A 24,465-nucleotide genomic window follows, 5' to 3' on the forward strand; every position below is an offset into this window, starting at 1 on the left:
TAAACCAAAATCCCTTTGCCTACAAGCTGGTCAAAGATTCACTGCTAACATGCATTTATTTTTTCACAGTGAAGTGTCTGTGAATAAGTATGTGTGGGTGTTTTGAGAGGCATTTCATGGTTCAGTGCTCCTGTGTGAACAAGACTGTGCCTGTCAGGTCAATGCGACTCTCCTGTGATGTCCCCAAGAAGAAGCAGCCTAAGCCCCTGCAGCTTGGCTGCTCTTGCTGTGGCACTGCTGAGGGGCAGCCTGCAGAAAACCCATGTATCCTGAGCTGTGCTTCACCAGGTGAGGTGAAGGATGCCTCACCTGGATGGTTACTGTGATTCCATCAGAGATGGCGTGTGCCATTGCTCATGGACAGCAAAACAAAGCAAGGTAAGGGGTGCTTCTCCAGACTTCACCTGGAGTCTATTTCATAGCAATGCCCCTGCTCCTACTTCACTAACCTGTCCTTAAAAAAATAAAACACTACCAGTAAAGAAAATGTGGATTAGCTGGTGATCCTGAGTGCATGCTGCAGAAGAGGAAACTGCACTTGAGTTTGTTCCCTTGCAGGAACACCAAGCTGGGAGATGTAAACTTGGTGAGGAGCTGCTGTTATCTCAACCACAGCTGTAAGCAGTGCAGAGCTTTCAGGCTTTCTGAATAGTCAAACTTCTAAAAATCTGCAACAGGCTATGACCTTTCAATACCTGATGTAGCTCTAATGATGTAAAACTATGCACTATTGCTATGTGCAATAGTCTGCTTAAAACCAGTTCTATGGCCAGGCTGGGAGCTACCTTCATTAATCAAGTGATATGGAAGGGAAGGCTGGATCATGTTTGTGATGAACTTTCCACAAACTTTCCAGATAAATTTCAGTGATGGCAGTGAGGGCTGTTGGGAGACGAGTGTATGGGAGATGGAATAATGTTAGCCTTGATGTTTAAAAACAGAAGGAAAAAGGCATGACATTTTCCCCTAAATTTCTGCATTGTTTTTTATATGTACCTGTAAAGCATGATCAAACCTCCATATTCTCCTTTCCAGAATAAAGAGAGGGTGCTCTATAGATTAGCACTATAAACTGAGTGTTTTGAGCTGTGACTGGTGCCTAGATATCCTGTTTTCCCCTAGTCCAAGTCTGTGATTCTTAAACATAACATAAAAGTTCAACTGTATTAACTGCAAAGCAACTGTTCTGAGTTTTGTTTGGCATTTTCTGCACTTGTTTCATGGTCCATTTAAACCGTGTCTTGTTTAATATCTGCCTCACTATGGGAAGATGGGAAGTGTCACACTATGCTCATCTGCACATGACATTAAACAGGAATTCGGTGTATCCGTGGGGGAACTCAAGGGGAGCGAAGTAACTTTTGAGGCCAAGAGTAGTGTGAGTTTTCACAGGAGATTGCTAATGTGACTGTGGGAGAAAAGAAATGTCTGCAGAAACTGCATCCCAGGAAAGTCAGGCAGATGGAAGCCTGGGAGGTGTCCCCCGGACCAGGGGGACCGGCGGGGATGGCACAGGGCCCTTCGCTGGCTCCCTGCTCGCCTCCTGCAGCAGCGAGGGACGCGAGCACGGCGAGCTGCCCGGGAGAGGGCACTGCTGCCCTGCTTTTGGGACAGTCTGGACTTTCCTACTGCAGAGAAAAAGCCATTTCAAGCCGGTCTGGCCAAAGCACAGCTCAGGGGAGACTCCCCCTTGGATAATGAGAAAGCCGCTCGGGTGATTCTGCTGCACCCCGAGTGTGGCAGGAGCTGTCCTGAGGGATTTGGAGAGAGCTCTGATGGTGACAGCTCCCCGTGCCACGGGTACAGAGCACTGCAGGGTGAAACGCCCTCTGTCCAACGCCAGCACCGCGCTTCTGCTACAAACAACAAACAAACAACAAAACAAAATCCCAAAAACAAACAAACAAACAAACAACCAAATCAAAACCCAAAACACCAAGAAAAATCCCCAATTGAAATGTCCAGACTGGGAAGGCAGAGATACCACAGAGTGCTGAAATACCAGAATCTAATGCTTGAAAGGTTACTATTTAGAATTATTTTTTTTACAACTGAGATGAAAATTAACCATTATACACGTGTGTGTAACAGGCCTGGTGAACTCTTTTGTACAGCAGCACTTCTGAGGCAAACTGTATAACTGATGTAGTTCTCTCCATCCTCCAACAAAGGACAACCTAAATCATTAGCAAAATATGTGTTTATTTTTAAAAAAGCAGAACACTCCCACTTCATGAAAGCTGTAAGACTGCTTAAGTGGGACAATTTATTACACAATACAGGTGCTCTGTACAGCCTGCTTTGCATAACATGAATTTCCCATAGGAAACATAATGAGCATAACAAAGTATATTGGAAACAAAAGGGTGCACTTAAGGAAGAAGACTAGAAACTGAAGCATAAAAAGTGAAAATCAGTTTTCTCTCATTTTCTCTAAAAGTAACAATTTGAATTCTAAAACAAAGGCAGACAAATACATATATAAAAATCTTTATACAAATTTAAAAAAGCATACGTAAGACATAAATATAACAAAGGAGAGACCAAATGTCATCTTTTGATGTATCAGTACCATCTGAAGCCTGTTTACATATTCTCTACATTTTTACCTCTTTTTATTAGGCTGAAGTAGCACTCATAAAGAAGATTCAGTGTATCACATTTCAGGCTCAAAAGCAAACAGTACATCACTATTGTGATGAAATCTTACAGAGATACACTGACCTGGGCCCAGTGTACATCTGTTCCACAAGTGCATTTTCCTCAGATTTATTCCAAATCTAAACTGTCTCTCCAGCACACTACCCAAGCAATCTCGAAGAGCTTGTATTAAAGACTTCCTTGCTCCCCCTTACCAAAACCAAGAGGGAATGTTTTATTAACAGCTAAGGGAAGTTGGGATTGATTCTTGATCTGCAGCTAAAAAAGATTTATGGGTTATTATTGATTTTTTTCATTGTTCCTCAGAAAAGCAGCTCAGTAAGTACCTACAGCTGCTGAGATTCCCCAGAAGAATGCCTTGGTACACTGTGTTCAGACAGCTCAGACAAAGGCTTTTACTACCTGCTGCCTTTCTTTTTTAACATCTTCGAGTTTTTCCTTGGTTCAGTCTCCCCTTCATGTGAACTCTGTGACTTCTCTCTGAAAGGATAAATAAGAAAAAGAAAACAAAATTGCTGACAGTTTAAAATGCTATACTGCCCTCTTAAACTAAATTAATTTTGGTAAAAGAAAGGCGCTTGCTATATAAACTTCTGCACTCACTGGTTTCAGCTGCCTCTATTGAGGCTGCCAAAACAAAGTTGCAAAAACATAAACGTTCCTTTGTTGGGTCCCTGTTCCCTACACACATCTCCCTTGTTGGCTGTGGGAAAGGAGTGCATGAAAAGGGTTGATGCCATCAGGAAAAGGAACCATCTCCTGAAGTCAGTCCCAGGCTGAGGTCACTCAGGGGATAAATACTTTTCCCCAAAGGCCTGTGGCTCCTGAGAACCAACTGTTTGCTTTGCCTGTCAGCAGGATTTTCTCTGCTCAATATATCAAGCCACAACAACCAGCTGGCTGGTTTGATCTGCCCGTAGTAATCAGCTGGCATCTTTCAGGTTTGTAGCCATTTCTTCTCTAGTTAGCACCCAGCATAAGCCAACTGAAACATCTATCAAGTAAACCATTGTTAGAGCTGCTACTCACATCAGCCAAAGACCGGCACTTGCCTTTATTCCTGAAATAAAGGTAGAAGTTGAAAGCCTAAATACCACAGACCATATTTTGGTTGCTACATTTCAGCCTAGTTCCACTGAATTCACTTGTCTCTGCTGATTTATGCTGTTTGTGACTCAGGTTTAAATAAAACTAAATAAAGGAAATTTGGAAATAGAATTTCTCATTTCTCTACCTTTAATCAAAGCTATTTATAAAATACATAGCTGTACAGACAAGCAAATACAGATGAACTTCCTAACTTTAAAAAAGATCATGGGTTAACAAAGGTTAAGTACATGTGAGAGGTAAATATTAAGGAAGCTCAGCTAGTGCAAGCATTATGTTTTGAGTTTGATTGACATACCTTCTTAAGAAGTAGATTTTGAAGTTTTTATATTAAAAAAGAGATTTTTTTATAAATAACTTTTCATATATCCTATTTTTCGTCTCTAAGGTACCTGCATAAGCCAGAAGTTTTTCCATGGGGCTCTTGAATATATTCATGAGAATCATCTTTTTCTGCTGGTTCGGGTGACTGGATGGTCTGCCTTTTGGAATTTGCTTTTTCACCTGAATTGTCAAATTCAGTGGATTAAAAAAAAAAATAATAAACACATATAGTAGAGGCTTGTTTGGTTCTGATAAACCTAAAACAAAAAAATTACACTCTAACACTCCACAGATACCTGTTATTATTCCAAGGAAACCACTCCACCTTACATTAGCCCAGCACACTGCTTTTTTACCACTGGTTAGTTCTCACACAGCAGACTGTGAACTGCCACACTTAACACTGAAGTGAGCTTCCATGTAGTGCAAAAGGTGAAAGCCCTATTATAAATTTTCTTAGCAAGTAACTGAAAAAGGCTTTTTATTACCACCAAATAGAAGAAAAGCAAGTTCATATTTTTGGGTGATCTGAATCAGAAAAACATGATGTTAAGAATTCACTGCTTTTAGGGCCCTGAGCTAAGATTCCACATACGTCCGTGCAGTCACGGTGCCTACCAAGGCAAACAATTCTGCACAGCTGAGAAACAACAGCTGGGGAGAGACACTTCAAAATTGCGCAGGTGAGTGAGCTACTTTTCCCTTTCAGGCACCCATCTTGCCTGCCAGCATCTTTCAAATGTAATGCCATATGTTTCATTCTGATAATGACAGAAAGATTGCACAGCTCAAAGGATGACACTTGTACACTGCATCTGAAATGTGGACCAGGAAACATGACTGCTATTCTAAAAATTTGCCCCTGAGTATCTCTTGAAGAATGAATTAGTATAATTTGTTAAAACTACAGTAGATTCATAAAAATAGATCAAGCTTCTGATTCAGTAGGATTGTACATGTGTGGGAGGCAATTCTTCCATTCTACCAGGAGAATGAAAGCTGGGTGATTCAACTCTGCTGTTCTCCCATGGATTTAGCAATTGAGCTGAACAGAGTCATTTCTAAGGGACATGACAAAGATATGAAAAATGTTTTGGTTTCAGCAAGGCAAAGCCTTACCTCAGTGGACACAATGTAATCTATTGGTTAAAGGCTCCTCTGGAGTGAGGAAAGGTGACACTTGTTTGTGGCTGTGCTGCTGGAGAACCGGGTGACCTTGAAAGGTTTCATTACTTTTCTACATCCACATTTGGGAAATGGCGCTGATGAAAAATCCCTCCTGAAACTCTAATGTGTTATACTGCAAAATCTGCACTGATTTGTGGAATTATATGGGGTTTTTTTTAAACAATTCAGGATAGAACCAACCTGCTGGCTTGCTCCTTTTGGAAGGCTTCCTCTTCAGAGTCAGTGGAACTCGGGTCAGCACAGCCAACTCTCTCACAAAGTCCTGCTCTGCTTCCTGCATGCAAAGACAAAGCAGCAACCCCTCAACACAACACAGCTCAATTCTGGGTTATGTTATTACATGTGGCACAATAAAACAGGCACACCACTGCAGAAACACAGGAAGCAATATGGGAAACGATCAGGGAGGTGATCCTACAAGACAGTAATGTCTCAGCACTGATTTCAACTAGGGTAGCAAAGAGACCCCTACAATCTGTCCCATGTTTTTACACTGGATGTTTCCGATCCATGAACCATTTCACCCTGATTTACCCTTAGCTGCTTCTCCAACTCAGTTTCTAGGTGGTGCAATCCCAGCAGCTTCTGTTTCAGAGACTCCAGACGAATTTGTTGCTGCTGTTCAAACCGAGCCAAAATCTTGTTTTGCTGTAGCACTACCCTGGTGAAGAGAAATGCAGATGTATAGATGTTGTCCAATGCAAGGTTGGAATACAATCCTGTCAAAGTCTGTCCAGGAGATTTGTAGAGAGAAAAGCTCATTAACAATACTGGCCCAGCCAGCTTCTGCTGGGACAGAAAATTTTGTGGTAGATTTTTAGATTTACTTATTTTAATAACCTGCTTTGGCTGTCCATAGCATACAAGGCCCTTTTGGAGGTGGGAATTACAGGAGTTTGCAATGTCCATGCTTGGACTTTGGGAGCTGGAATTCAGCTCTTTCAAAACTATTGTATGTTTCTAGGGTCAGTTTTACTTGCCAAAGGGCCAAGCTGTCCAAAGACCAGGTGTGAGGGTAAGGGATTAAGAATTAGGTATTTCATCCAGGGCTCTTCAGTACCAGACTGAGCTATCAACATGTTAATTCAAGACTTGGCAACTGAAACCATTAACAACCGTATTCTTCACTTGTTTTACTTTTCTGGTTAAGGATTATTATTAATAGAGTACAACCTAAATGGCTGCAACTTTGCTGAATCTGTATTTCTTCTGTTTTCCTTCCTGATCTACCTTAAAGCAATGCTGCAAATCACCCATCAAATTCCTCAGGGAAGGAGGTAACACAAATAGTTTCTGGCATTTAAACTCAATGGAGCTGCTATTGTAATGGTCACTGCTTACAGAGGTTACCTTTCAGCATTTGCTTTTTGAACTCACAGTCCTAACCTTGCACCAAGGGCAAAAAGAAATAAAACAGTCAAACAATGTTGAGTTTATAGGACTTAGAAAAATTAATGTAAGCCTTGTCATTAATTACAAAGGACTAGACTATGAAAGAAATCTTAATGGCAATAGGAAAACAGGTTTGATTACTGATGATTATGAGACCAGCTTAGATGCTGCATAGTTACATTCTTCAATACCACACTTCTGCTTGTGAAGCTTTTTGTGAAGAATTTGTGAAGGCAAATTTCAGTGTATTTTGGTTTATGATATAAGAAAAGATTAGGGGAGGAAAAAAAACTGAGACAACAACTAGAAGTGAATTTGTATGTCAGAATAAATGACAAATTTGATAATGAATAACTAACAGATCTTTTATGTAACCCTTTATTACATAAATCCATTTCTTTAACTCACACAAGGATAAAAAAGCGGACAATGATATCTTTCAGTTTAGAAGAAACAGAACGTCTAAAGAAAGATTTAGCCTCTTTACAATGTCAAAATTGCAGCTGTTGTGTTTTTCTGGATAATAAACCAAGAGTAAAGACATTAAATGACTACGAAAATGTATCATGTACATGACAAGCCATAGAGCTTTTTATGACAACTTACTCCTTTTTAACTGCAGTTCTTTTTGTCTGGACTTTAAGTTTCATTAAATCAGTAATTAATTAAATATGATTTTTATTTAACTAACATTTGAGGGCTTCCATTCTAAATTTAGTGCGAGTAATCTTGATTTTCCAAGGCATTCACTGAAGCCGTCTTTCCATTTTGAGTATTTTTTTGGGCTTCAAACATTTTCATTGTATGTTTTTCAGTATATGTTTTCTCCACAGCAAACTAACAAACACTTTTGAAGTTCAAAGTACAAAGGATGAAATGTAATGAATTACATTCAGCATTGGTTCCCATCCTACATTTATGTTAAATTTCTTTTAAAATTTGGCATATGTTTTGGCATTGTATTTCATTCTCTTTTTTTCAAACTCCCTAAATATAGTTCTTCAATCTGTAACTAATGACCATCAAAAAGTTTATTTAATAAGAAAGTAATTCTCTGAGATCAAAGGGCAGACATCATTTGGCAATAGGTATTTCTTTTCTATCAAAGACAAGTATAAAATGCAAACTCAAGACATTTATTCAGCTAGACATTTATGTAGATCTGCAATCACTCACAAAGTTTAAACAGACAGCAGTGCTGCTGCCTGGTCTAACCTTTGGTGGACCGTGGATGACACATTTAGGAGGCCTTTGGTGTGTTTTTCCTTCAATGCCAGTTCCTTCTCTTTACTCTTCAGTCTGATCCTTTCATTTCTTTCTGCTGAAATAATGTTTATGAAAAATTTTTTGCTCACAATTAAAAACTGAGTTGTGACGACTTTCATCAAAAATTAATTCTGATTCTAGGTAGTCTTTCCAAACTTACTGCTCCTTAGGGATATCAAGAACTTCTTACACACTCTGTCACTGTGATCTGCTGCAAAGAGAATACTTTATGCATAATTTAGCTGAGACAGGAATGTCACTGAATTCCTGTTTACCTACTTCTCCCACTAGGCTAACTGATGAAATTCAAAGCAGCAATTTTCTAAAAAGACCTTGATGCCTTAAGCAAGAACTGTAATACCTAAACAACAAATGAAATATAAAGAAAACCTTCCCCTCAGAGGTGACTTATTCCTGGGAATGCCCAGCTTCACAAGATGTCCCCTCAAATGACAGGAAACTATTCTGGTTACTTTTTCATATGCTCACACTCAGTGACTGAGTGCTTATTTGCTGTCCAGGCTCCTGATTCTTGGCCCTGAAGTCCTGCCTGGCAGCAGGGCTTGGGCACATCTGACAGGACCTTGTACCACTCCTTTTAAACTAAACAGGAGAGAAATGCATGGGTTTATAACAGATCAGGGTATGTAACCTTCATCTGGGGAGCATCCAACCTTTTCTGAGCACTCAGAGAGGCTGACAGGCACCTTTCCTTCCAAATGCACCATCAGGGAGCAGTTACTGAGTGTACTCTGGGCTGGGCTGGGCTGGCTGTGCCAGTGCAGGTACTCTCCACCTTTGCTCCTGTGGCTGTGCCAGGCAGACTAAATTCAGATTTCCTAGGGCAAGGGATGCCAGAAGAAGCAAAATCCTCTAGCCTTACATTAAGCACAGTCACTGGGAGGCAGAATTGTCTTACAGTTGTCAATATCATACAAACCTTGTAAGGATTTCAGATGTTGGAGCTTTTTTCCTTCATAGCCTTCTGTGATTTTTCCTAATTGCTGGTAGTAGTTTTGCACCAGTCTACTGATATTATTACTGGTCCCATACACACTTTCAACAGCAGATTCCACCAGTTTCTCCTATATCACACAGTACAAGTCACAATTAATTTTCCAATGGCTGCTGTAGCAAATACTGTACTGCTACATAAGTGTTAGCTTGTAAATACTTTGCAAAACATGCTCAGTTTTAACACAGATCCTAACCGGCTTCTGCTGATACTTCCAAGCATAGGCTAATGCATACATTAAATTGCCTTCCATCTGTGCAAGGTGGCCCTTGTTTTGTTTGGAAAACTGCTTTTGACCATTTCCATACCTTGAAGTCCTGTCCATCATCTGAACTCTTTCTTTCAGCTTCCCCCCGGGCGTACTGCAGCAGTGTCTGCCCAATCACCTGCGCCATGTGCTGCTGAAGAAACTGAAGAGCTTCTTGGATTTCTGTGACTAGCTGCTGGTGAAATTCTAAATTGGTTTCTTGTGTTTCTTCCTCAAGCTTCTCTTCCTCTTCACGAATGTGGGACTCCTGGTAATCAGTGAGACAGCACTGCCATTTAATTATGTTAACAATTGGAGTCAGCTTCACTTTGAAAGAAAGGCCTGCACCCATTCAGAATGTCAGGGTTTTAGTAATTATAATAATACAATTTACAGAGGAGTTTGTACAGTCTTTTAGCACATTTGCCTTTGCAACAGAACTATAGCCTCTGTCATGACATGTACAGTATAAGCTGCATCCTGTCCTATGAGTCACTTCTATGTGATGTATTCACATGTATGTGAAATATCCTGAGTCCAGTAAGAGATAATTGTGGATACCTTGATAAACTGCATAGGAGCAAGGCAGTTATGCACCAGGAAAACTTGCAGTTTGTGTGGTCTACCTGAGAAAAACTTGGCTTAGTACTTGGGAGTACCAACACCCAAGGGAGTACCAATGGCCCTTGGGACAGGTCACAGAGGTGTGTTATAACACTTGAAAACCATTTGTACAACATCCTCTGGTGGTGAGTTCTAAAGCTTCTCCATGTATTTCTTAATTTTGAATCTGACATGTGGTAACACTGCTAGGTGCTCTCTTCTTTCATTTGAAACATATATAAAATGGTTCTCTACTCACATATTTGATGCCAGTTTTAAAACCTACGATATTCCAGAAGACACCTATTTTTTAGGCTAAAGAGTTCAAGTCCCTTGAGGTCTTTGGACCATCCCTGCCTCCATTTTTGTGCATGAGAAGTGCACACTTTTCATCTAAGCTCTCTTTAGTGAACTGTAGTATCTGCTTACCACCATTACCTGTTCTGTCATCCTTAAGTGTAGTAGTCTGCCACAGAGGGCCTTCTATTCTGTTGCTGATGTATTTCTCATATTTATATACTCAGTTAAGGCTAAATAACATTAAAATATTCTGGGAGATGGGATAGTACCTATTTGATGCTTTCTTGGAAATAAAAATGCAAGTAGAAAAAGAACATTTATTTGTAGGTATATTCAGCAGCAAGAATCTTACATGTATATTTTTAGGCATTTCCTTATGACATGGGTATTAGCTGGACTTGGAAAGAGATTGTAATGGACAGAAGCCAAAGAAACACTAATACCTGAGGACATTTCATTTTCATTGGGGAATCCAGTGATTGCATCAATCAGTGTCTCCATGTGAGCTAAGTGAGAGGGAGTAGTGGAAAGCAAGATGCTGATCTTCTTATGGACAGAGAGACAGAGAAAAAAGAATGAAAAATTATGACAGCTGTAGAAGAACTTGCTTGGTGTGGCAGGAGTAAGAATTTCTCCTAATGCTCCAGTAAGAACTTCTCAAGTACATATTATGATCCCCAGCAGAATTTGTAGGAGCTTCTCTCACCCTGAAGCAGTAGCTTTGCAGAAGTCCTTTATACATGTTGGCATCCTTTTTGCATTAGTATTTTCATATCAATAAATTGCTAAATAAGCTTGCTAGAATAACACATATCACAGATGGATATGCACACTCAGAGACCTCCTATGCCAGCAATGTGGACATTTTTGACAGAGAACATTTTTCTTTCTCCTTGGAGCTTGAACTTTTTTTTTTTTTTTTTTTTTTACTTCTGCCATGGTTTCTTCTAATGCCAAATATCACAGCATATGAGACCCCTGGAGACAACCCACCTGGACACTGTACCTACCACTGCCTTCTGTAACTGCCACTGGTCCTCATCTTGGCACAGGGAGGATCCCTTCTGCAGGGTATGCTGCTCTCTCAGCTCCTGAAGCGAGCTCTTCTTTCTGGACAGTCGCATGCGCGCCAGGGTTGCCATTCCAACTCTTCGGAAGGTTAACCTTCTGAGTACTGAACACAGCAGAAGTTGGTGCTTTTGCAATATATAGCTAACAGACCTGTAAAAAGGACCATTAAAAATCCATCAGTGAAGCTGCTTGCTGCTTTGGTACACCTGTGTTCAGCAAAGTCATTCCTTAAAGGTGACAAGTTATTCTTCATGCTATGCAATGTCTTTTTGTACAAAGCATGCCTTGGAAAGCTGCTCAGGTGTAAAGAATGGGTACTGCTGTGTTACACTTCTAGTCCTGTCACACTGAAGTTAAATTAAAATGAAAACAGAAATAAAATAACTAAATAACCATCTATATGTTGCTGGAATTAATATTTTATCTTCCAGAAAATGCAACTCCACTGTGACATAGGGAGTGCCAAGAGAGGCTGGTTCAAAACTAGAAACCACTCAAAAACACAGCAGATACTCACAAAGCACACCAGGGACAAATCACATAAGACTTCTTTTTTCTAATTTCCAGGAGTCATATGTCCATTTTTTAAAATTTGCTTTTGATACTCAGACAAAAATCTAGAGCAATTGGCTCTCTGTCAGAAGGTGCTAATAGTCCCTCAACACTGCTTTCCACAATGTAATGTACACAAGTTTTTATCAGTGAAGTTTTACTCCACTGCTGACTGATGAAACTGTGCTTACTCATCGCTGAGGCATCCTAGTCTGCTTACGACACCTTGAATTATCTTCTCTTGTTTCTCAGACAGGTGCTTTTGCATCACAGCAGACAGAGCATATTCCGTTATCCAGAGCTAAAAGCAGGAAAAATAATTACAAATATAAGATACTCTGATTTCAGCCAGTCACTGCATAAAGAAACAAGGGTTTATTTTGCTAAAAAATCATCCCTTGCTTTCAAAAAGAAACTCATGCTGAATTAAAATTATTCTGTTTAGGAATATTTTTTTCAATTATCAAAACCTTAAAGCAAAACTCACTGAAAAGACGAGCTTTGCACTGGTTTGCATCAGCCCTGAGCTGTCTCCTACAAATGTTTTAGTTTCAACAATAGAAGAACAAGAAAAAAGCTAACAACATGACACAAAATACTGCATTGACTCTGATCAGCAGGTTGCAGTAATCTTTTTATCTGTTGCTTTATTTTCACGAGTAGAGAATGTAGTTTTTCTTTTCAATGAACAAAATAAAGACATCATCTTTCATCACACTTCTGTCATAGTAAACAGTGGAATATGTTGGAATATGCTGGAAATGGAGATTACATTAGGTAAGTATATGGACTGCAAGTTTACAGCTCCTTCACGGTGAGATTTAGATCAAAGAATTTCATCTTTAAATTAATTTTGATGGATTTGCCATTAGATTGTAAACTTCTGGAGATATGGACTTAGGATTTTGTTTAGTATGTTGCCAATATTTAAGGAAGAGTAAGTCATAAGCTGAAATATTTGCAAGGCTCCGGCTCTCACTGTAAGATGAAGAGTATATTTTAGGCTACTGACAGCTGAATAAAAGCAGGTTACCTGCTGATGTATCCAGAGCCCTAAATTAAATATAATACCCAGGGTGTCTGACAGTTTCACTTTGTGTTCCAGTGCCATTCAGAACACAAGGGACTAAATTTTCAATTATGGCAAACAGGTAGGTTTCACTATATCAGCATGTCCAGCAAAGTATTAGATGCTGTCCTGGTTGAAGGAGGGGGTGAAGCCGAGTGTGGTGTGGGCACATCCAAGTTGTTACTCTATACTACCCACATCATAAATGTGGGGGTGGTTTGGGGTGAAAATGAGCACACCCCTCAGAAGTGGGCACCATTTTGCCTCTCCCTCTCCAGCAGGGTGTCAGCACCAGCCCCCGCAGATCCAGCTCCCATCAGCACCCCTGTTCCCCATCCCATTTTCTCCAGAACACACATGGTGCTGAAAGGACAGTGGCAGCAACGCTCAGCAGCAGCAGGACTGGACCAACAGAGCCCGTGCAGAAGCTGCCACAGGGAAGGACTGGTGGGATCAAACCCCACTGGCAACAGTGACAACAATGGGGAGCCCCACTAACAGCTGAGCTGAGCCTGGGCCAGCTGAGCTGAGCTGAAAGGAGATGGCAGAATGGTTGGAAAAGCAGCAGCAACCTGCAGGACCAGTGCAGCGGAGGGACAAACAGTGGCACAGACACCTGTGCAGAACTGAACAGCAAAGCAGTGGTGCAGCCTGGCTCAGGGGATTTATTTGTCACTGGCTTTCATTGTTTCAGGCTGGGGGATGAGGGAAATGTTAGCCATGGGAGTTTCTTTACCATCCTGCCTTGGTTCCTGATGGCCACGTGGGCAGTGAGTGGGAATGGTCTCCATATTACCTTTGTCTGGGAAGCCAAGTGGACACGACCTACAGGGAGCATCTGCCATCTGTTTGTTTCTTCCCAGTGGTGAACTCCTTTTTTTCTGGGTAAAGCACCTTCTCTTTTTGTGTACCTTTGCTATTAATATTGCTGTTGTTATAGTGCATTTCTTACTCCATGGCTTTTGCTTTCAGTAAATCGTTATCTCAACCCATAGTCTCTGCTTTTGCCACTCCCTTACTGGAACAGGCAGGGGAAGGGGAGTGGCTCATTTGTAGTTTAGTTTCCATATGGTGCTAAACCCAGCACAAATGTGTAATTGCACAATTGTTAGTGTTAGAAATTAGGAGTGATACTGGGCCTCTCTGGGCTGGATATGTGTTTTTTCATTGGGAAGCAGGAGAGAGGCTTTCTCTGTGAGCATAGAATGAACTCCCCTGGGATGTGCAGAGAACATCAGAAACTTTGTCTTCTTTGGCTTCAAAATAAAAATGTATTTCTTTCATGGCTAGTGCCTTCAATGTACAATACACAGTGACACATCTAACTGACCTCACTCCATGTAGAAAACCTTACCAAAACACATGTTCCTGAGCAGGATGCCTGAACAAGGATGGGCAGGCAGTCAACAAGTGACAGATGGGAAGAGTGCAGCTGAGCATGAGAAGCACAGCCCAAAAGACTGCATGGCACTGGAGACTCACTAGGCTGCTCTCAGCAAGAGCCTCAGACGCACCTGTGTAGCCAGATCTCAACTGATCTGAGTCTAGGTGAGTCTGATAATCACAAAGCACAGCTGAGCACAGTGTCTTCTCTGATTTCATGCTGCAAGCATCAAATTAAGGTCTATCAGGTCTCCAGGTATCATCATGACAGATGGCAAAGACTTGCTTGAAGTAATAATTGTTATCAGCATTTCCCTTTAGCAGCTCTGTGGATATAGCTCCTAGTATTTCACACCTCTCTACACATGCCTTGTAGATCCATCACACTGTGTACTTTAATGTCTCTTTCAGCAGTTAAAAAAAAGTCTGAAAACGACCTTTTACTTTCTGGAAGTAATTTTATTTCCAGTGAGAGATTGGCTGTAGTTCAGATGTGGTTTTCCATCATTTTTGGAGACCTGATTATTTACTAAGAAGTTGCTCTTGAAGGGCAAGTCACACATGAGAATATATATCACCAAGAGACAGAACACAGGAGATGGTATCTGAATTACAATTGGAATGGTAAATGATACAATATTGCAGCCATGAACCTAAAATATAGCACCTCACTTGCTATCAGTATATCATATCCAAAAGTATATCCTATCACTGTCAGTGATAACAATGACTACAAAGTGCTTCTGGTAGTTGTTATTTACTTCTGTTCATGAAGAAACAGCCTAGTTCTGTAGTAGTGAAGAGTTCCTTCTAAAGAATGAGTCACCTTTCCCATTAAGAGTGCATTTGAGGTAATCTGTATGCAGAATTTATAAAATGTCTCTGCACCTCCCTGAGACCAATGGGAAACTGAGAATACAGCAGAAATTCCTCCAGCACACAGTTATTAAACTAAACAGTAAAAGTGCCTCAGCTGGGTAAGTAGTAAGAGAACAAGAGGAGGAATTATTAAACATTTATGATGAGACAATAAATAAGGAAGATTGAGAATTAGACCAAATACTAAACCAGTGTTTTGTCTCAAAAAGGCCATTAGGAAGATGATCAAGATAGAAACGATCAGCTGGAATAAACAGGATATTGTAAGTTTAATTGGAAACATCACCTAGGCAGCTCACTGGGATGAGCTAGCAGAGCTGGGCATTTTTCACCTCCAAAATACATGAAGACCTCACACAGAGAGGCAGAAATGTGACAGCAAAGATTCTCTGGGAATGTTGAGGCTGCTGGCATGTGGCTGAAAATCAGCAAAACAGAGACAACTACTTCTTCAGGCCAGGTGGCAAGGCCAGGCTCTGTGCTTGCACCAATACTCCAGTGTTGGGTCAAATCACCACGCACATCTCCAAGGTTTCTTGTTCTTGGGAATAGACTTACTTTGTTCAAAGATAGGTCATATGGAGGGGACACACTCATGCTGCTGCACAGACTTAGCAGCTGCAACAGAGCTCAGGCTCTCTGATTCCTGCATTCAACCAGTAAAACCAATGACAGAAGTATGGTAAACAGGGGAGTAAAGCTCTAAGGAACATCTGGCTTCTCGAAGTATTATTCCAATAGCTATGAAAAAAGAAACCAGAGAAAATGGTAAAATGCACACCATGTCAAAGCTAGTAAGCAGGTGCCAGTTCAGCTTTCTGGGTGTCAAGCAATGATGTGGGAATGGATGGAAATCTCATTCCATTTTTTTTCTGTAGGCTTCCAAATATTTTGCTTCTTGGTTACAAGACCATTATAGGATCTTCTGAAACTAAGTATTACTCTCTGGCAATAAAGGTGAGGAATATGTCTCTCCCTTCTGTTTTGACATCTTTAGCATAGATTATTCAGGGAATGAAAGGAAAGTGATTTCTCTGTCTCAGCCTGTAGATGGGGTGCGATGCACACTGACTGCCAAGTGAGTCTCATCCTGGTGCAGGAGGCTGCTCCCTGAAACTGTTCTCTACAGAAATCATGAGTTAGGAACTGTGTGGGAAAATGCTCTACATTTATTTTCATTAGTCATTTATTCCAATTTGCCTCACTCATATCCTCAATCCTACAAGGCACAGCTATATATGAAACTGTTTTTTTTTCTTTTCAGTTGTAAAAGTGATTCTTTTCACCCCCACGGACATCATATTCCAGACATGTATAAATGCTAGGAAAGATCATCTAAAAAAAAGTAAAGGGAAAAATGTCTTTCAGAGCCACTTTGAAAAGCACACATAAATACCCTGGTGAAAAGTCTTCTTTTGTTAAAACTTCCCAAGCCTGTAAAGCAGGTGACTGTGTAACTCTTAGCATAGCACATTTATCAAGAGGGAAATGAAGGACATATCTCCTGCTGCAAAATGCCTGACAGTTTAAAAGGCCAGTCAACATGACTGTTGATTTATGGATCTTTTGTCAGACCCAGACTCTAACACCTATGGGTTCTCCCAAATGACATAATCACCTGGCACAAGTGTCCAATATCTCTTCTTCTTAATGTGGGAACCAAGTGCTCCTTTTTGTAAGGACGCAAGTGTCAGCTTATTGTTTAAATGTTCATGCTGCTGTTTTATAGTAGGAAAGGGACAAGAGATGCACTTTGCATTTGAACCTAATATAATGGGTTGTGATGTTTTTCAGACTCATGAAAATTTACCAGCATTTCTTTGGTGGAATAGCTATCTCCCAGCATGCTCTCTTTGGAGATAAAGCAGATTTTTTCCCAGTTCAAATTCTTTCCAAAAGGCCACAAGCATTAAGTTAAAGAAGGTACTTAGGGTTCTGCACAGAATATTGTCTTGAGGCATCACAACATGAACTTCTCACTAAAAGAAACTCTTATCTCTTCTTGGAATTTATCTTGCAGAATCACTTGTCCTTAGGACGGCTCTGTCTGCCACTCAGGAAATTTTTGTATTGAATAAAGCCTGGCTGCAGTGTTGGTGAGTCAGAGACCAGTGGGAGAGCGCTGTCATTGCTAAGTTAATTCCTCTATAGCTCTATACCTCAGTAATTACTGTTAATGATGTCAGAAAACCTTTTGGTTTTTTTATTTTTTATTTTTTTTCCAGCTAGGAAGTCATCTGCTTTACATTATTCATGCTAGGGTACACAAAGTGATGGAAAGTCAATTTTCTAATTTAAATAACCTATGCTTGAGCATGACCAAAACACCTGAATTCACACATAATGAATCCATCACACAGTGCTGCCCAAAGACCTATTATCTAGCAGCTGAGTGCTGGAGATGAACTAATCCTCTAAATCCTTTGAGAAAAAAATCCCAGGGTATGCTTTCTCCACTCAACAGCGTGCCCAATGATAGCAGGAGGAATGTACAAACAGCATTTTTGGACGAAAACAACAGACTTGAGACGTTCCTGCTCTGTGGTGAGTCTCTTACTTGTTAAATGCATCCTCTCCAGCCCTGAACAACGGCTGAGGCTCAACGGGACAGTGGGAAGGCCACAGGTGCTCTAATGTGCACTCTGACATGATATTTTTCATAAATTGCACACCAGAACCTCCTGTTTCCCTGTGTTTTTTTATGACAGTGAATATCACCACATTGCTTAGGGCTCTGTGTACTATGAGACATCCTCCAGGCCATGCACATATAAGGACAGGAAATTTGTGCACCCTTGATGAATGTGAAAATGAACAGGAAGGTTTAAACTTGACAAGTCAGGTATTCAATCTAATCCTTGATTAAAAGGAGAAAAATAATTAAAAGGTAAAAATGAGGTCAGACATTGTTTCATTAATCACCAAAGGTACAGATATGCCAAAATCAAACACGAAATGCCAGCCAACAGTCCTGGGAAGTACAAATATAACTAAGCACATGAGCAGACCCACTGGCAGTGGTGGTTGGTCCCAAGCACAGTTTAGTTTAGTTTGCTAGATAGCCCTGTGGCACAAAACAGAAAAACAGAATTGTTTTTCAAAACAGGTCAGTTACAATGAAGGAAATATAAAAAGATCAGGGAGGTGCATGTTGCATAACTCCAGATTAAGGAAAATATAGTAGAAAAAAAAAGGAAATGTCTCGGAATTTTCAATGAAGTATTTTACTTTTGTATTTCCAAGGGTGTTCTAAACCCACTGGTTAGCAAAGAACTTTACCAGATTTAATAGGAAGCCCACAGTATCCTGAATCACGGTGTTTTACAGTCGAATCCTAAATATGAGTGGGTAAAAAAATTGAACACCTTAATGCACTTTGCAATAATTAGGGACCTGCTCAGTACTTCAATAACAAAGTATTGGATTGTCTAGGCACTTCAGAGAATGAGGGCAAGGGAAAATATGATTCTGCCAGCATTAAAGAAATCTGCCAACCTTTTATTTAAGAAGCTCCAATTACTCTCTACATTGCAGCACACACTCAACATTTAGGAATGGACACACCTTTGAATAGAGAAGGTCTTTCTTTGAGTAAGCTGTGTTAGAAGCAGTGTTGACAGAGACGTAGCACTGCATGAATAAACTGAAGGTATATTTGAGCCCCAGTCTGATGCTAAAGACACCTGTCTCAGCATTTACTCTTGTTCTTTCCTCTGGTGTCAATGCCCCCTATGGTGGGCACATACTGAGCAGGAAAGCTGGATTCCCTGTTTTTTCACCTTCACAGAGTAGAGTAAGTTTATAAAAGTACGTATCATACGTTTCCAGTTATTAGTGTTAATGCATAAAAATTAGTAAGAGATATTTATCATAGCAAGGCTTCCTTGCCTGTAAACTGTATTTATATGTACCCTCTCCAAACAGACCTGATGAAGGATTTTTTGAACTGTTTCTGTAGATGCCAAGAGTTGAGGACATCAGAGAGCAGCCTCGCCTGAAAGTGTTTATGTGCTGACAAAGCTGTCAAACACTGTGGACAGATGTTCAGTAATTACTCTCTGACTCCTCTATGCGAGCCTACATGCACAGCATACATATTCACTCCATGCTGCAGGTAAAACCGCTCCTCCTCAGGCTAGAGCTGTTTCTGGACCAGGCTGTATATTTATACACTAAACACTCCCAACAGATAAGTAGCTTGGTAATTTTTTTCTGTATCCCATTTTTCAGACACTGAGATCTCAAAATACAACATGGATCTTACTTCTTTTTCTTGCAACAGCTGTTCCTGGAAAAGCTTCCAGCGTCTCTGGCGGTGGTTCTCCCATTTCTCCAGCTCAGGGACCAAATTCTCCTGCCATTCCTCCTTCAGAAGCTCACATTCTCTTACAGAGAGACTGGTCACCACAGGCAGGGTCTGAAGAAACAGCTCCGTCACCAACTCTGCTAAAGCATGGGAAGCCTTAGAGTACAGCTCCTAACAGAGGGACAGAGAGGGACAGAGAGAAACAGGTGACAAAGTGAGCCCCCAGCCCTTTGGAGTTCTTTCCATGCATATTCCATAACAGATGCCAGTGAGGGAACCATGTGAATACACTGGGCTGGTGACCAAATCCTAGAGCTAAAATCCAATGCCACTAAGGCTTGAGTTAAAAAGACCAGGTTTTGTGGATGGAACAACTTCAATGTTTTGGTTCAAGCTACACAAGGCATTTAAAATGCAACATTGGCAAGAGCACGTGAGACCCTGTGCCCTAACTGTTGCTCACATGTGACTGCAGTAGAAAAGAGTATCTTATTTTACTGGCTATGGTAATGTGTTATAAAAACTACTCTTCTGAAAGTTGCTGTGGAAACAATCCAGTGTAGCACAACACTTCACAGGCACATTTTCTCAGGAGCTGATATGAAATGAATGAAGGAAGAGGGAAGAGTTAAAAGAGATGCTATGGCTTTTAGCTAGACAAAAGTGACATTAGTCATGTCAGTTGTTGGTACTTCAAAATATGACACTCTTCAATGCCTGAAGAACAGAATTATTCAAATTCATTCTGATGCAGAATAGTTTCAAGCCTAGGAAAACAAACATCTTCTGGTGATTTTAAGCAAACTAGTCCCATATGAACAGTTTTTAATTGCTGAGGCTGTTTCACTTACAGGAAGCATTGAGGTGATTTAGTCAGATGGCACTCAAACTAAAAACTCTGTTCTAGTTTCACTGTCAAATACACAGTGGTGATAGGAGCTGTGCTGGCAAGCTTAGTGCAATTTGAGATAATTCCTGGGGAGAAGGAGTGGGGACAAGTAGCTTTCTCAGCTGAAAAGGGAGCAAAACCACACTGGAAAGTCACACGGACACTGCAGTATTCCTGCAGGACGATGAGCTATTTTTGGGTGAGCTCTGCATGATACTACCAGCCCAAAAAGCTTTACTGCCTAGCTGGGCTTGCTTTCATTGCAACCAGTGTTAACCCTCTTGAAAACACATATATTTCTTCATTTTATTTAGAATACTGATATTTTTAAAACTCGTTTAAGAATTCCTGTTAAAAGAACAAGTCAGTTCTTCTAGGTGCTGCCTAAATACAGGTTTAATTACAATTTCTTAGATGATCAAAACGTAGTACCTCTCAATAGAAACACAGGGATATTTATCACAGACAACAAAAGTTCTAGTGGAATTTTTTTTTTGCTGGGGAAATACACTGCTATAATGTACTGTGGTAAAAGCCCATTTGAACAGCTAGATATTGAATTATAAAATACAAAATACTAAAAAACAATAATAAAACTCCACAAAAACCAAAAGAGAATATTCAAGTGCAAGGACAAGAACACAGAAATGAAGACCAGAACTTAGGTTGAATGTGAAATATGGTTTTGTGCCCCCAGAATGATACATTTGGGGTTCATGTAATGTTTCCACAATACCTTTATCTGTTCTGTGTTTAGGTTTATGAATATCCTTTGACCTGATTGATTTCTGAAAAATATTTTAGTATTTCTCATTTATTGTAAAATATACAAGCTGTGCACTGAGTACTAAATTATTATTTTCCTCCTATGATCCCTCTAGGATGCTAATCACCGTATTAACTAACTGTTTCACAAATAATAAATAGCTTAACAGCTCCCTGCAGTAACCTCTTCTTATGGATAAAATTGAGGCACAACACTACAAAACATGTTCACTACATCTTTGTGATGAGCTGTCTCAGTCCTTTCCACTCTCTTACCTGTTTAAAGAAGGATTTTCAGAATCCAGCTCCCAGGGTTTTCTTTAATTTCAAAGTATTCTAAATTCTTGCAAATTGGACTACAACTTTTTGAAAATGAGTACTGGCCATAAGTATGAGAATTAGTAGCCAAAGACCTAACATAATATCTAACTTCTGATAATACTTTTCCCATTTCTAATGATTGTTCACAATTTAGACATGACAGTATCATTAAGCGAACATTTGCTACACTCGCTGAGGGATTATTAGTTACATACCTACTCCTTAATTATTAGAGTTACAAGTTCCTGTTACAACAAGAGGCATGATTTATACCATTCTAATCATCTGTGTAGTTGTGGGTCTGGCTTAGCTTGGCAAAAGCAATGCCAAATGGTTTGTTTGGATTCTCTCTTCTGCTGTTATTTTAAAAAGCAAGGCTCCAAGTTCTCAGATTTATCATAACCTCAAAGATACTGCATTTCTAATCTGCATATCCCATACAACATTTAAAGAATAATGGCTCTATCTCTGTAAACTATCTCTCCTCTGAGCTTTACCAGCCTTTCAGGACATGTTAATTCTCCTGCCTTTACTGGGTGTTCAGTGATATAAGAATTTCTATTAGGTCTGAAATAGTTCAGAAGGAGTCTAGAGGAGTCCATGGCATTTCTACTGCAGTAGATCAAAAGATCTCAGGCAGGGTGTTAAGGAATTCTATTCTTAAACAGTGGCAGCTAAATCCCTTTTGAACACATTTTGCTGTGGAACTGATAGCATTTCCCTGGCATGCTCACAGATCTGTGTTATTATTTGCTATGAAATACTTTGCACGCAACAAAAATTTTGTTCCCTGTTGTCACTGTCATTTTGTTCTCTCTGTACCCCCTGCACATTCAAATTATACTGTATGCTTTTGGCACTACCAAAAACATGGGACAGTCACTGAAGAAAAATGTGATTAGGTCCTGTTCTTACAAAATTATTATCTGTATCACCTCATTAATGTGATGATCACATGGATATCAGAGCCCAGGCAGCCCTTGCAAGGCAGACCCAAGAGGAGAGCATGCTGTACCCAGAGGCCATACCACAGGGACAACACAGTGGTCATGCTGTTTAATGCACTTCAAAACATGTGGCAGAATGGCCTTTTAAAATTTGGGAGGGGAAATACTAAGTCTACATTTAGGAAAGATTGCAGATGTGATTGATCTCTACCCAGCAACTCAAGATAGCCAAGTAATTCAAAACTATTTGTACTCTAAGGAATGTACTTGATTTCAAACTGCAATGAAGTCTGTGAGCAGGGATGGCACACCATATATCATAAAAGTTATTTTCCACAGGAAAGAAAAGGAAAATCAGTACTGCTTCCAGGGTCTTATTTTTGGACTAGAGTGTCTACAAATATTTTTACAAGCTTCCTGATATGCCATCTCTTGTTTTCAGAGTTTTGACTTAATGAAATTCATTCAAATTGATTCCATTAATAGAATAGCTGATTGCTGTATTGAATGAACCTGTTTGTAGTACCTGGCAGTCAATCTCAAAGCTTTTGAAAAAATCCCTAGTGAAATACATCAAGCATAAAGAAATACCATGGGATATACATGGAAATAAAATGGGCTTGGATTAAAATGCTGAGTGCATCTGAATTTTAAACAAGGCAGTAAATATATAATTTTGTCAAAAACCAGGGGAAATACACAGCTTATCAGATTTCACTCAAAAAACAATATTAATTCTCCCCCTTAAATCTAAATGATTAAAAGGTTCCTACATATAGATGAGTGAATAGTGAAATTGTGAAGCAGAAAAAATTATTTAGAAAGGCTGATTGTACTTTATTTTACATGCCTGCCACTGAAAAGTATATATTATCTCAAAGAGGCAACTGCACAGCTATTTGTTAACTTGTGATAGAACATTTTATTAAAGGAACTGAAGTATCTGATCAAAGCTGTATAACCCTGTTCCATGTACCTCCAGAAGCTCAGTGGCTAGGACATTTGGTAAGGAGGCAAGAGATTCATCTCCCAACCCATATTGCATCTTACGAAGGACAGGGATTAAATACTCAGATCATACATCCCATAAATACATCAAAAATTCTGGGACACTGGACACACACACACCACTGGCCACTAGAAGATATTTCACATATACTCAGAAGATACACTCACTCGAAATGGGGGAAAATTGATTGCATGTACTTCTCTCTTCCACGTGAAGAATTCTGGAAAGTCAGTTGGGAAATGAAAACCTTACCTGCTTTTAAGCATCCTAACATCAATAAAGCACAGTGACATTGAAGTCATCCTTAGCACAGGTCAATAAATAAGCCCCACTGCTTAATTTCCACACATTTAAAATGGAGGTTTATTGAAATGTCAGTCTTGCCCCCTCACTGGTCTTTGATTCATTCAAGAGGCAGTTACAATCTTCTCTTTTGACACTCCTTTTATAGAAATATGCCTTTGTGGATAAGGTTATGCCCTTTATGAGATCTAACTATTAGCCAATTGTGAATCTGCATAATGGTAAAATACATCTTCTTACAAAGTAAGGCAAGAGGAAAACTTTAGAATGAAGGCTGCCCCTATCAGACATCTTGTATCAGATTAAACTGCAGCGACCAAAACAAACCTAATAGTGCCCAAAGCCAGAAATAGAATGGGCTCCCATGGTATGAGTTCACAGATTTAATCTATCAGATGATACTGTATTTTTGGGGTAAGTCACAGGGCAAAAATTTCAAAAGTGAACCTTTGAAGTGGAGGTCTTTTGATAGGGATTTTTACCTGAGACAAACTTCAGTGATTACCCTAAAAAAGATGCCAGCTCTTGGTACCCAAAAATGCAGTCCAGCATCCCTAACCATATCCTAACCTATATATAACCTAAACTAACCTAACCTCAGGTTTAACAAAATGTAATTTAACAAAATTAAATAAGGAAAGTAATGAAAGAGTAAATCTCTGAGAATCTGTACCTCTTATCAAAAATATTTTTCTTTTTATTAACAAAGGAAAAAATCAATTACTTTTCCTCAAACTCACATTTGTGTCTACCCATTCATAAAATAAATGTCTACTGCCTTGCCCATTGATAACACTCATGACTTCATAGCTTTTAGACTAAATTCTCATGCATTTCATTCCCATGTCAAGCCAAATGAAATAACGTT

The 24,465-nt window shown here is 39.8% G+C and overlaps 1 protein-coding gene across 4 annotated transcripts in view; it reads right to left on the reverse strand.

Annotated features, from left to right (window-relative positions):
* Positions 1-24,465, reverse strand: part of EVC (EvC ciliary complex subunit 1) — a 54,520-nt gene that overhangs the window by 3,992 nt on the left and 26,063 nt on the right. Inside the window, exons 12-21 of one of the 4 annotated variants that reach the window (XM_088056130.1) lie at positions 19,322-19,534; positions 11,918-12,027; positions 11,114-11,324; positions 9,262-9,468; positions 8,879-9,023; positions 7,888-7,990; positions 5,815-5,941; positions 5,461-5,554; positions 4,161-4,272; positions 3,064-3,141 (exon numbers count right to left, since the gene is read on the reverse strand). In XM_088056130.1, coding sequence (XP_087912256.1) covers positions 3,064-3,141; positions 4,161-4,272; positions 5,461-5,554; positions 5,815-5,941; positions 7,888-7,990; positions 8,879-9,023; positions 9,262-9,468; positions 11,114-11,324; positions 11,918-12,027; positions 19,322-19,534 — 1,400 coding nt within the window. Of the gene's footprint in view, positions 1-2,248; positions 3,142-4,160; positions 4,273-5,460; positions 5,555-5,814; positions 5,942-7,887; positions 7,994-8,878; positions 9,024-9,261; positions 9,469-11,113; positions 11,325-11,917; positions 12,028-19,321; positions 19,535-24,465 lie in introns of those variants that run through there. The other 3 variants (XM_005518048.3, XM_088056132.1, XM_088056131.1) reach the window with 3 other exon arrangements.

Source organism: Pseudopodoces humilis, chromosome 6 (assembly GCF_049639895.1).
Source record: "Pseudopodoces humilis isolate 2021_Gansu_Grassland_sample_001 chromosome 6, ASM4963989v1, whole genome shotgun sequence".
Taxonomy (NCBI): domain Eukaryota; kingdom Metazoa; phylum Chordata; class Aves; order Passeriformes; family Paridae; genus Pseudopodoces; species Pseudopodoces humilis.